The sequence below is a fragment of the Rhinolophus sinicus genome, linkage group LG06 (genome assembly GCF_036562045.2).
Source record: "Rhinolophus sinicus isolate RSC01 linkage group LG06, ASM3656204v1, whole genome shotgun sequence".
NCBI classification, from domain to species: Eukaryota; Metazoa; Chordata; class Mammalia; order Chiroptera; family Rhinolophidae; genus Rhinolophus; species Rhinolophus sinicus.
Genome location: NC_133756.1, coordinates 33,244,553 through 33,257,751, shown reverse-complemented (window position 1 = coordinate 33,257,751; position 13,199 = coordinate 33,244,553). Strand labels below are relative to the sequence as shown.

Sequence of the window (13,199 nt, the reverse complement as noted above, 5' to 3'; positions counted from 1 at the left end):
GGTCACTGAAGTATGATTGCTAAATGCTGTAGAAGTCCCATTTGATTTTATGTTAGATTTTCTTTTTATTCATGATTTGAAACCTCAAATGAACCCTCAATACTGCCTGGAAGTCCCACTGAGTAAACTTTCTGTGACACTATGTCCTCTCCTTAAGCTTCCCATCTGCTGCCCCTCTCAACAATTTAAACCATGAGATGAGAAAGAACTCTCTGTTTTGATTGACTATGTGTACAAACCTATCTCATAAAATTATTATGAGGATTAAATGAGTTAATAAAAAAATTACTTAGAACATTACCTGGCACATAGCAACTCTCGATAAATATTAGCTATAATGATGATTATTATTACCTGTGCCTAAACCCATTTCCTTCTTCTTCCTTCTTTCACCTGAGGAGGCATCCCTGCTCCTGCCAAAAGCCAATCCCTCAACCTGCTTACTGGAACTCATTGCTCTTTACCTCCTCTAGGATTGCCCCTTTGATTATTCCCCCTCTCTCTCATTCAGTAATGTCTCCTTCCCTCTGAATGTTTTTCAGCAACATACAGACATGCTTTACTATCCTCTAGTGTTCAACCCACTCTGAATCTGGCTTCTATCCTCATAAATCTGCTCTTGTCCAGATCATCAATGACTTCCATGTTACCAAAACGAGAGGTCACTTTTCTCTCCTCAATTTACTTCACCACAGTTGACGGCCATCTACTTCTCAAAATACTCTCCTCTCTCACATTCTATGACACCACACTCTCCAGAGTTTCCTCTTACTCCTCTGATCATCCCACCTCGGTCTTATTCCCGATCTCCTCCTTCCCTACTCATCTGAATGTTGACATTTTCCATGGATATGGTCCTCAACTTGTACACTTCCTCTATATTCTCACTCTTGCCCATGGCTTTATTCACAATTTACATACTGAAAACTACAAATTTAGATCTCTAGCCTAACCTTTCTTATGCCTATATGACACCACTGCTAAGATGCATCACAACATTCAAAATTAACAGCTAAAACCAAACTTTTGATTTCCTTTTCACCTACCCTACAAAATTTCCCCGTCTAATCATATCCATTTTAGTCAGTGGCATCAACACCCATGCAGTGGGTCAAGCCAGAAGCCTGGATTTCATTCTTGACTCTTTTCTTTCTCTTATTGTTTCTACTTTTACCTCTCCCATCTAATCCATTAGCAAGTTTGTCTATTCCATCACCAAAATACATTGCAAATCTGTCCACTTCTTTCTATCCCTGCTTCTCTACCATCTTGGACTAAGCAAATATCACCTCTTACCTAAACGGCTTCAATGTTCCTCTCATTTCCTCTCTTTTCCAATTCAATTTATTATCCACATTGATGCCTGAGTGAACTTTAAAAAGTTATGTAACATTTCCCCTCCATTTTTTCAATTTTTTGGTGTCTTCGCAACTTTAATATAGCCCTGCTTCTTTACTATAGCCTAACAGCCCTACAAGATCTGGTCTTTGCCCATCCCCAACCCTGTTTTCTACTGTACCCCCTCAGCACACTCCACTCCAGTCACATTGGTCTTCTTTCGCAAATACACCAAGCTCAAGACTTTTGAACACTGTGTTTCCCTGCCTGGAATAGTCTCCCTTTTTCTTCTTATCTTTCTGGCTTCAGGTGAAATGTCACCTCCTTGGAGAGACTTTTGCTCATTTCCTATCTAAACAACCTCCCCTCTCTTCCCACTATTTTCTATCTCCATGTCATCTTAATACCCTTCAAAGCACTTATCAAAATTTGTTTATTTTGTGGTTTATAGTCTGCCTCTCCTTCCTGGTCCAAAAGGGATGAGGTCCATTTTTATTTCATTCACCACTACCTAACAAAATGCCTGACACATAAAAGAATCCACATAATATTTGTTCAATAAATGAGTGAATAAATAAGCAGTCATCAAAGTGTTAATCTGAGCAGTTGAAACCATAGAACCGAAAGAAAGCTTTGGCCAAACTCATTTAAATAGCTGGACCATGACAAATTGTGCTCCCAGAAAGTGGTGCCGAGTCCTGCTGGTGATGGAGCATCTCATGACTGTGACAGAATTCTTTCCTTCCTCCAGTTTTATGCAGATTATACGCCTCCTCGGTGAAATTCTTACCCCTGTCTGTTTAATTCCTAACCAAGATCCAGCTTTAATTCCCTGTTCATGATGAAATCCTTCCCCATGTTTCTGACATGCAAGGTCCTCATGATCCTCAGAAAACCTGTAGCACTTAACCATTATATGTCATTTTGAGCGGTTATTATGAGCCAGGCACTGGCTTAGGAAATGGGGATCAAACATAAAGTTCCTTGAACTAACATTTATTCAGCATCTTTGGTACCAGATCTTAAGTATTTTGTAAAATTAACACTCATCAATTTTCACTGCAAACCCATTTTATTCATTTATTCATTTATTCATTTATTTATTTATTTCTATTTAACAAATATTTTCATAGCATGTACTATGTACCAGGCCCTAACTAAGGACCATACAAATAATAATTCCTCTCAACATACCTGAGAGGTAGATAGCGTTATTATCCTTATTGGATAGTTTGGGAAACTGAGGTAAAGACACGTTATTTGCTCAAAACCACAGAGATATTAAATGACAGGCTAGAACATGGGTCCAGGCAAATGAGGCTCCATTGTCAACCATGATTCTAGCAACCCCTCAACTCCTTGGACATAAGAAGTAGGTGAGATTACTCCTGTTTCATCAGGAGGAACTCTGACCTTTGCTAGCCTTACCCGGTTCATTCATGTACTCAACCTCAAATATTTATAGAATGCCAACTAAATGTGAGGCATGAAGCTGGTTTCTGAGAGATACCATGTCGGAATAGACTTGTTTGTTACATCTAGCTACTACATCGGCCACGCGGGATTTCGATTTAAGATTGTCTGGCTCCAAAACTCAAGGGGCCTTTCCAAGATCCCATTCTGGGTTACATCAAATTTTGGGGGTTTAGAGATGAAGCCGCAGCTAACAGTGGTAGAGGTGGGACAACTCTGAAAGGCTTCACTAAGGAGGAAACAACCACATATCACTCTTATCATTATTGTTTAAATGGTTCAATGTTTCACATCTAAACTTCGTCCCCGTTTGCACTCATGGTCACCTATGGGACGCTAACGTAATATTGCCCACAGCGTTTGGGACAGCGCTACACACACCCAGTAACTGTTCAATAAAGGGATATTGAATGAGAAGTGACCGGCTGAGTTCTCTTTAACAGCTAACAAAGCAGTTGTACTAGTACTAGTTTTGCTACGTTTGAGATTTCTTCAAGCTTCTTCAAACTCGAACACTTAATTACTTTGCCAGACATATGCTAGCTTTTCCTGGCTCTTTGGGGACTGGGGCTCAAAGATTTAATGGCATAAAACCAGGAGTTCTTATGAATATTCTCTTTACCGCCTGGTCTATGTCCTATGTGCTTCCACATTCAATATTGCTCTTCCTAAGAATCCTCACAGCCGCATCCGCTGCTCCCAAGCCCTAGGGAGTGAGGACTCCTGACTTCATGACCACAAATTGTTTCATGTTTATGTTGCCAAAATAGGCAAACTGAATTCTCACACTTTTTCACTAGTGCAATGGGAAGCCCTGGGGACTTGGTCCTCGGAAATGATGAAAAACCAACCCGAATGTATACAGAGCAAACACCACTATTTGCTATGCTGCCTTATTTGTTTGGGGGGGGATGTGGATCTCTTAATAATAAAGTTTCACCATGTGGCAGACACATCTGGGTTACAAAGTGTCAGTCACAGGAAGTAACTCAGGAAAAAGCCCGATAGTCACCTAGTCCTGCATCTGCCAAGACTGTGGGCTATGTGTCTGCCATCTGCGTCTTAACAGCATTTCAAAATTAAAGATGTGATCTTAGGTGCGATCTCTTCCCTGTGATTCAGAATTATCCTTAACAATGGTGCTCATGCTGGGAAAATGTAAAGCAAAACATACAAAAGGTTTAAACTCCTCCAAGTTTCAACTCCGAACCCTGAGTAGGCTGTTCCCCCAAATTCACACAGAAAGAAAAATTAGCTAGTAGACTTCAAATTGCAGAGAAGCACGTGGCATCTTCTACAGAGACTCATGGGCAAAGGGGAAAAACAAATCTACATTTATTTATTTAGCATTTATTTATTTAACCTTCTGGCTGGGCTGGGTTGTTGAATTTGGTTTTACATCCTGAATTACAAAATTTATGATGGGAACATGTGTCAGCTGTTTGCTGAAGGAAAGAAAGACCTCTGTTCTTTGTCTTCTCTCATAATAGAGCTAAGAGTCCTACATGTTTGTTTAGAGTTAAAACATGTGACAAGTAAGAGCATAACCCTGGCTGGACTTTCTTTCTACATCTTCTGCTCTTTCCTCCTGACACTACCCCGGGAAGCCTTCTTGGACCTCCTGCCTGGACCACTGTAGAGCCCTTCACTCAGTCTTGTCTTAAACCCTTCCAACCCATCTGGCCAAAGGCTGCCACAGTCAGAACCAGCTAAGATTTTCTGGGAGACCACCACACAGGTTCTCTGTGCATAATGTGATCAAACATGGATCTTACGCTTCATGTAATTCTCACAACCACTTTGTGACATAAGAGAGGGTGCAGTATGGACCGCAGCCCAAGTCATGGACTCAGGATCAGACAGAAAGAGTTTGAATTCTAGCTCTACTACTTCTCTCCCTCTCACCCCCAGCTTTATTGAGATATAAGTAACGTACACAATTGTGTAAGTTTAAGGTGTACCACATAGTGTTTTAATAGACATATATACTGTGAAATGATTACTCCACTACTTTTTAATGGAGACTTTAGGAAAGCCAACATCCTCATCTGTAAAGTGGAATAAGAACAGCCCCTATTCATAGAGTGGTTTTTGTTTTTTTAAAATAACTTCATTGAGGTTCAGTTTGCATATCATATACTTCACCTTTTTCAAGTGCACAAGTCTATGATTGTAACAGATTCACTAAGTTGTGCAACCATCCCCACAAATCAGCTTAAAAACATTTTTATCACCCCAGTATGACCCCTCATGCATCTTTACTGTTAACCCCTGTCTCCTGCCCTGCCCCACTTTTTGTGCTCATATCTTTACTTTTTCTGGATATTTCATGTAAATAGAATACACTTTATGGTATGTCATGTCTGGCTTCTTTCACTGAGCGTAATATTTTTGAGGTGCATCTGTGTCATACTCGTATGTAGCCTACATCTTTAGCTTGCTCCTTTTTAGTGCTGAATAATATTTCATTGCATGGATGTACCAACTTTAGTCTATCTGTTCACCAGTTGATGGACAGGTTATTTGCACTTTTTGGCTATTACAAAAAAATGCTGCTAAGAACATTTTTGTTCAAGACTTTGTGTCCTCAGCTCTCTTGTGTAGATATCTCGGAATGGAACTGGTGGGCCATATGGTAAATTAATTTCAACTCTCCAAGAACTCACAGAGTTGTTTTGAGGTTTACACATTACATAGAGATGGCCTAGCCTGATGCTCTACAGGAAGTAATGATCAATGAAGGTTCTGTGGTTGTTGCGGCTGCTCTTTTTTCAGAAGTTCCACCTTTCATACTGTTAGATGAGGAGGCTAAAATAAAGATCAGAAAGGGTTATCGACTGGCAGAGGGTCACACAGCTAATCAATGGATAAATTGAATTCTTTCCCATGTTTCCTGACTCCAAGCCTGACACTCTTTTCCTGTCACCAGATCCTAGACTACATTTGCAATCTTGAGGGGCACGGCTCTGATATTGCACCTCCCAGCAGAACAAATATCAGTGGCCCCTCACTGTACACAAAATAAAATCCCCACTTCTGTGCAAGGGGTACAAAACTGCCTCTTATTTTCCCACCCATCTTTCCTGCCTACTCTCTCACCACACTCCCTCCCGTCATGCCTACTCTCTCACACCTACCTTCCCTTCATGAATCCTTCCGGATGACTTTCATTCCAGTATCTCAGGCTATACTCTTGGAGCCACTGCACTTTGGGGCATGATCTGCTTTCTTGAATGGTATTTCTCACGTTTGCTTTTTGAAATCTTATCTACCCTTCAAGGCAGAGCTCAAGTCAGGTCTCCTATGCCTTCCTCGTATTAGTGGCCCTGGTCAGAAGGGATCTGTAATCTCCTAATCTGCTTACAATAATGGGTGCTCAATGAATGTGCTGACATAAGCTAAAATGACTGAGGTGGGGAAAGAAAACTCAGCTGTATAATGAATGACCCAGCTATGGAAAGTACTCATTTTTAAAAATTCAATAAAAACTCATTTACAAAATCCCTAGGTATAGCACAGTACAGAGTGGTATTTGTACCTGGGATAGGAGATCCCGCTCCTCATACGTACCTTCCTCTCTGTGACCACAGCTCTGCATTCACTGGCTTCAGGCAAATTCTTATCACACTCTACTGTATATCCATTTATGTTTGTCTGCCCCATAAGACTGTGAGCTCCTCCCAAGAACAGAGAACAAACTGTCTTATTCATTTCTGTACACCCATCGCCCAGCATAATGCCTGATGCATGCAATGCTGAGTATTCATGAGGTGCTTTTTGAGTAAATGAATTCACAAACAAGACGGTGAGTAAGTGAGAGAATGAGGTGCTCTCTCTCTCTCTGTCTGACAGAAAACCCATTAAAAGTAGGTAGTACTCTCTTGTCTAACATCAGAGTTCTAAAAGAGCTTTCTACTGTAAGAAAGACTCTGATCTTCCCATTGCCCTACTGTTAATCCCACTTCCTGCAAATGGCTCGCCTGATTAGGTCAATACGTATATAAATACAATATTTTCCTCCCAGTCCTGTTCCTTCCTTAGCCCTTTCTAAGCAAGGGCCATATATACACACAAAAAAAGAACAATATTTAAAGAGGAAATTTTTCCAAATTAAACTTAGTGTATAAGCTCTAAGACCCAGTAACTTTTCCTAAGTAGGTTGTTACATTCTACCAAGGATCTAGCAGAGAGCTTTGCAAATAGTACAAGCATTGTAAATGGCTGTTGAGTAATTGGATCCAACAAACATTATTAAGTGTCAATGAGCAAAACCTAGTTGTAACCTTCCAAGACTCCTGGCACAAGGGGGCTAACAAACATACGTAATAGTAACAACAACAACAACAATGTATTCAGTCATTACTCTGTGACTGGTACTATTTTAAGCGTTTTATATACAATTACTCATTTAATTCTCATAACAACTCCATGAGGAAGGTATTAAAGATGAAGAAAATGAGGATGAAGGAACTAAGGTATAGAGAAGGTTTAAGAAGTAATTCGCCTAATAAGTAGTAGCAGAAATGGGATCTAAACCTAGGTACGCTGGCTCCAGAAGCTCCCTCTGAGAATGCTTTTAAGCTTAGGTGAGGGGCCATGTCCCCTGCATTTTTCCCAGCACGCCTAAGCACGCGATGATTGGTCCTGTTGAACTTTACCAGCTACAAGGCTGACACGGGTTAAAAAAAGACACTGTATTATGCAGCAGTCACGCGGCCTAATGTCAAGGTAGGAAGGGGAGGAAGAAGCCCACGTTTCAGAGCCAGACCAATGAGACCTGGGCATAAAGTCAAGAGTCAGTGGTAACCAGCTCAGGGACTATTTCTTCTCTGATAAAGAATTATCCATCCCAATACCCACATACCATCATTTCTGAGCCCGGAGCCATTTTGGAAGTTGGAAGTCTCTGTAAGATTGGATTCTAGACTCAAAGAGACAAAATAATTCAAAATAAAGATAAGTAAGTCTGAGGTTAAAAGATTTACCTCAGGTCACACACCTGGCTGGTACTGGTACTAAAATTCAGTTTCCTGAGTTCCAGCCCAGTGCTCTTTCGCTTAAGTCACAGAGTTTCATTTGAGGTAGGTAAGTTGAACAAAACATCAGAAGAAGCAAATGATTCAAAATGGGACTTTCCAGAGCAAGCCTAGAATTGGACAGCTGTCTCCTTGTGTTCAAGTGAGGCACGCCCCAGTTTCACTATAGATCTGAAATCTAACTCTGCTGGTGATGTCAGAGTCTGGGGATATCTTTTAAGCTGTGAGTAATGTTCTGGAGATAAATCTCCCACTGCTCGGCTATGTCCTAAAAATTCTCCCTTGCTTCATTTCTTTGCCAGGATGCCCTACTCAGTTCCCAAAAGAAACACCTTTCAGTGAAGGGGACTTATTCCTACAAGAGAGGAAGACACTGTCACCTGCCTATTGGCTGAGTTATTTCTCTGAGGGGACTCAAAGCACATTTTCTTTAAATTCTCTCTAGTTCTAGAATTTGGAGAAAAGAACAGCTTAAATGTAGCACAGAAACAGGAAGGTATTGCCCTGAGAAAGCGGGGGGTGATTAAAGCAGCAGACGTAAACACCATCCCGCTGGTATATGTACCTTTAAAACAGGTATCCGAGTGGGTATCAGCTGCAGCACTTGTGCTTACGTGCTAGCACAGAGGTCTAGTGCCAAGTATATAGGCTGTGGAGCCAAAGAAGCTCGTATTCAAACCGTAGCTCTGTCACTTACTAGCTCTGTGTCTGTATACAACTACCTATCCTCACTGAGGCCTGGCTTCGTGGGTTTGAAAAAAATGGGATACTAGTATTCACTTCACAAAGGGTAGTTGATGCAGTCCCTAGTAGCAAGTCTGGAACTTAGTAGAGGTTTAATATTATGTGAACACTTCTCCCGCAGGCCCTGTAGTTGAAATAAATGCTTAATAGTGAGCTCTCTGGAAACAAAGAAAACACTTTGGGGACAGTGTAGAGTTGAAACTAACTTATCAAACCACTGTCCTATCACATATAGTCACACTGTAGGAAACACCTCATAACTGACTGAGTCCACCCTTCCTCTGAATGACAGAATCCCTTGTTAAACTTTCTACATGTCTAGACAAGTGCTCTTCCAGCCTGGAAATGCACATGAACCGTACCCCAGGGAAACCCATTCCATTCCCTGCCCTATCTCTAATGGGTTAAATGGCTCAATGAGGCAAACATGCTCTCTCCTATGAATTCCACCCACTGTCACCTGCCTTTGTGCTCTGCCTCGGCAGATCAGAAGGGTGGAAAGGAAATGTCTCCCCATCACTGTTCCTTGCTAAAGATTAGAGTGCATTCACCTCCACAGACACTTGAGGAGTGGGACGTGGTAAGTTATCCCACTGACCAAGTTAGGAAATGGAATAGAAGCACATCCACTGCTGCAGAAAAAGAGGAGGCAGAGATACGTGTTGTTGCAACTTGAGTTAAACAAGTTCCTCAACACCTGAAGAAATGCTAAGCTTTGGGGGAACAGAACATGGTGAGATGCTAATGCCTTAAACTCCAGACAGGATCAACAGTAGGTTCAGTTTAGTAATTTACTGAGAGTAGTTCTTTATCAAAAGATAAAGGAGGGTGAGGGAAAAACACTGCACCTTAAAGGCAGGATCATAGGTCTATGATATTCCAGGCTGGAGCCAGATGCCTTGGGGTTAGACTGCCAGGGGATCTTACTGAGATGCAGGATTACAGAGGTGACAGCAGAAACTCTCACTGGTTCTGTTTCTCTAGACAATCCTGACTGATACGGTCATTATCTTCATGTAGCCTTTTCCCCAGAGCCGTATTTCCTGATGGTGCCAACTCAAGATGAGAATCTGCATCTTATTCATGTTAGTACGTCCTTTCTTCCCCTCCCCCTGGCTCAGTGAAAGGCTGTAATTAAAAAATGTAGCTTAAGAAATGCACAGAAACCTGAACAAGTGGATGAATGGTGTGGGAAGAACTTAGGCCCATGGCATAAAGAACTATGATCTTTTAAAAAGCAACACAGGGCAATGCATAGTCCGATATAACATAGATCGAGTGGGACATTATTACAAGAGGCAGGACTAACTGCAGGAGGCTTTCCATAGGTAAGCTTTTGAGTCAGGTTAAGAGGACTATAGGGAAGGTAGTTTGGAAGTGCGAGGGGCATGGAGAGAGACAAATCGGAGGAGGGCCTAGAAATGATCTAGGAGTGAAGAGAGACAGACTGGTTAAACTTGAGATGAGAGAGGAAGAAATAGTGGAAAACCAGGTCAATGAAAACAGAGGCCCATTGTGTTGACAAAAAGCCTGTGGAGAATCCTTGTTTTCTCCTGGGATAAAATAGTAACAAACCAGCATGCACACACATGCACACACAGCATAGAACTGGCATATGTAGAGAGCTGAAGGATTCATTGTTTTCAGGGAGATGTAAAGAGGCTGCTGCCACTAAAAGTCTAAGACTTCCCAGCTGCACAAAGTCATGGAAAGCTTCTCCCAGTGGAGATGCTTATGAACCACACTTGAGGTGTGCATTTACTTCACAGAACGGAGCCTCTGTTAGCAATGCAGGGATGAAAAGGAACTCGTAGTGTTCTGTGCTTAGGGGGACAACTGGCACTGTTGGTGGGACTGTCCCTCCGAAGCCAGCCAATGAACTGCAGAGCTGTAGCCTTTCCCTTCCGAGAGATAGTCACAGAGCCTAAGAGAAAGAAACAGCTCTTTCATGAGCCCAATTTGCTTTTTGTGCCGATGGCAATGCAGATGGGCATAACGAATTTTGAAACAAATTGTTTTCCTATGGACGTTGTTTCAAGTTCTCCAAAGCTGTAGCAGCAGGGCAGTAGCAAATTCATTCAGTTTCCTTGTTCCCATAAGCACACTCCGCCTTATCAGAATCTACCCCTGACTGAGGAAGTCCATTTCTCCAAGGATAGGACAGCAATCTTTCGTTTGACTTGCAATTTGTTGCACTATAACTCTTTTGTTCTTTCAAAATACAATTTCGGAGCACCTGCCCTGTGCCAGGCACTGAACATACAGTCTAATGGTGTAAGCAATCAAGAAAACAGGTAGTTACAATACATTAAAAACAATTAACATGTACTGAGTGCTTTCTGTGTGCCGGCCATTGTTCCAAAAATTTGACATACACTAACCAATTTAGCTTTTATACAATTCTATGTCAAAGGTCATACTATCACACCGTCGTACATTTGAGGAAACCAAGGCCCAGAGATGTTGGAATTACTTATCGACAATAATACAGAAAGGAATAGAACCAGAATTAAACTCAGGCAGTCCGGCTCCAGAGCTTGCCTCCTTAACCTTGAAGGTGGATGAAAGGCCCAGGTGCTGAGTATCTTGACAGAGAAACACACGTGCTGGGGAGCACATAAGAGGTAGCAATAACCCAGATTTTGTGGCTCAAGGAGAAGTGCTGTATTTAAAATTCAAATAGATCATATTAATCTCCTTCTCAAAATCCTTTAATGCGTCCCATCTCTTCCCCCCCGCCCCCAACACACATTAAATTTAGAATAAAAGCTACATGTTCTACCATGGCCTACAAATGCCCTGCTCAATCGGGCCTCTCTCAATTCTCTGGCCTTTCCCCTCACTGTCACTCTATCAACCCAGGTCTCTGATTGTAGCACCATTCAGGTGTTAGTTACTGTCTCTACCTGCCCAGCTTCTACTCAGTGTTCAGGGCTCACGTTCAAGGTCACTTACAAAAGCCTTCCCTGTCCCCTAATCTACATCAATCCCAATAATAACTAATGATAATAATTAAAGTGAATATGAAATATAACTAGATGTGAAGCAGTATTCCAAATTTAAATATGACAAGCATCCTAATGGTAAGTACTAGTAAATACTCATTTAAATATGACAGTAACCCAAATGGTAAGTACCAGTATTATTCCCATTTTTACAGGTGAAATTGTAAGGCAATATTATAGCATTCTGTACTTTCTTCATTACAATGATCAAATGTATAATCATGCATTTCATTCATTTACTATTTCCTGGGCTGTAAGCTCCACAAAGTCTAGGTCTGAATTCATTCTTTTCATCACTGTATCCCCAGTGTGTAACACCAGTGTCTCATATACAGCAGGCACTTAGTAGGATGTTTATCAAACGAATAAATGAGTAAATAAATAATGGACACGTATGAGACATTTTTCTCAAGACTTACACATTTTCTTACCACTTACAGTAAAATGGATAGATGACAAAGGAATTCAAGGAAATTTTCTATTATCTAGTAATTGTTTAGGTTGTAGAAAATTCAGTACCTTTGTTTGCTCTCCTGTTGTGAAATTGTCACCATCCCCCTTTCTGTGAGTTATAACATCTGACGCTTAGAGTGGGGTAGAGGCAGGGACAGTGTGGTCAGGACTAGAGGAAAGAGCATGGGTTTTCAAGAAATAGTGATCTAGGTTTCAGTTCTGACTTTATCACTTACTCACTGTGTGGTCTGAGTAAGCCCCACGTATGTATACAGAGGGCACATAACAGGAGTTCAAGAACTGCTAGTCCTGTCCCTTCTTGCAATCAGAGGCAGGCGTATGGATCTTTGGAAATTATCTAGTTTACTAGATAAGCAGCACTAGCCAGACTAGACCCTAGAAATGTGAAGCCCAAAGTACAACTGAGGAGGCAGGGCAAAGACTTCATTATCTAACCTGGCTACCTCCACGGATCAAATGAACTGGATAACTGCCATGGCCCCAGCTCACTCCAGGGACACAGCCAAAGAGGGGGCAGGAAAAGTACGCAAAACTCTGAGGGGTCACTTTTGGTAATTGTCAACAGCTCTGGCTAGAAATAAGTCAAGACAATAAATTAAGAAAAAGATCCAGTGAGTTCTGTTGCCTGTTCTCTATTTCAAGGGACAGTCGCTGCTTTGTTTCTGTTCTCTTGGGTGAAAGGCTGTTCCCTGAAATGCCCTGGCTTCCGAGAACAGCTCTGGAGACAACTCCATAATGTGTTGGCCAGGGGTTGATCAGAAGCAAGCAAGCAGAATTCACCCTGCCCCCCCCAACCCCCCCAGGATCATTTGGTCTTGGGGATGCAGGAGGCAGAAAAGAGAACTTAGATGGTCTTCTTCCTTCCTCCTTCATCTCCCAATATCCTTATTCATTCTTCTCTAGGCCAACCCTGACCTCCTTGTCTCCTACCTTCCCAATAAAGAAGAGAGATGGGGGTAGGTGGGTATGAGGGTGGCTTCCCTTCCCAGAAGTAATTAAGAGCGGGCATAAGAGTATTTCCAAAAGGAGTCAAAGGCCTCCCCCAGGCTGGACTCTGCTGGTAGTAGATTTTGTCTTCTCTCTAAAGGGAAGCTCTGCACCAGCTCCTGCGGCTACTATTCTCTGCTGA

The 13,199-nt window shown here is 41.8% G+C and overlaps 1 protein-coding gene across 10 annotated transcripts in view; it reads right to left on the bottom strand.

Annotated features, from left to right (window-relative positions):
- The window catches only part of PDE4B (phosphodiesterase 4B), a 564,992-nt gene that overhangs the window by 77,805 nt on the left and 473,988 nt on the right, over window positions 1-13,199 (bottom strand). Inside the window, exon 6 of one of the 10 annotated variants that reach the window (XM_074334887.1) lies at window positions 9,685-9,703. The exons of the other annotated variants lie outside the window; for them this stretch is intronic. Within the exon in view, the coding sequence (XP_074190988.1) occupies window positions 9,685-9,703 (19 nt within the window). The remainder of the gene's footprint in view (window positions 1-9,684; window positions 9,704-13,199) is intronic. 10 annotated transcript variants of the gene reach the window in all.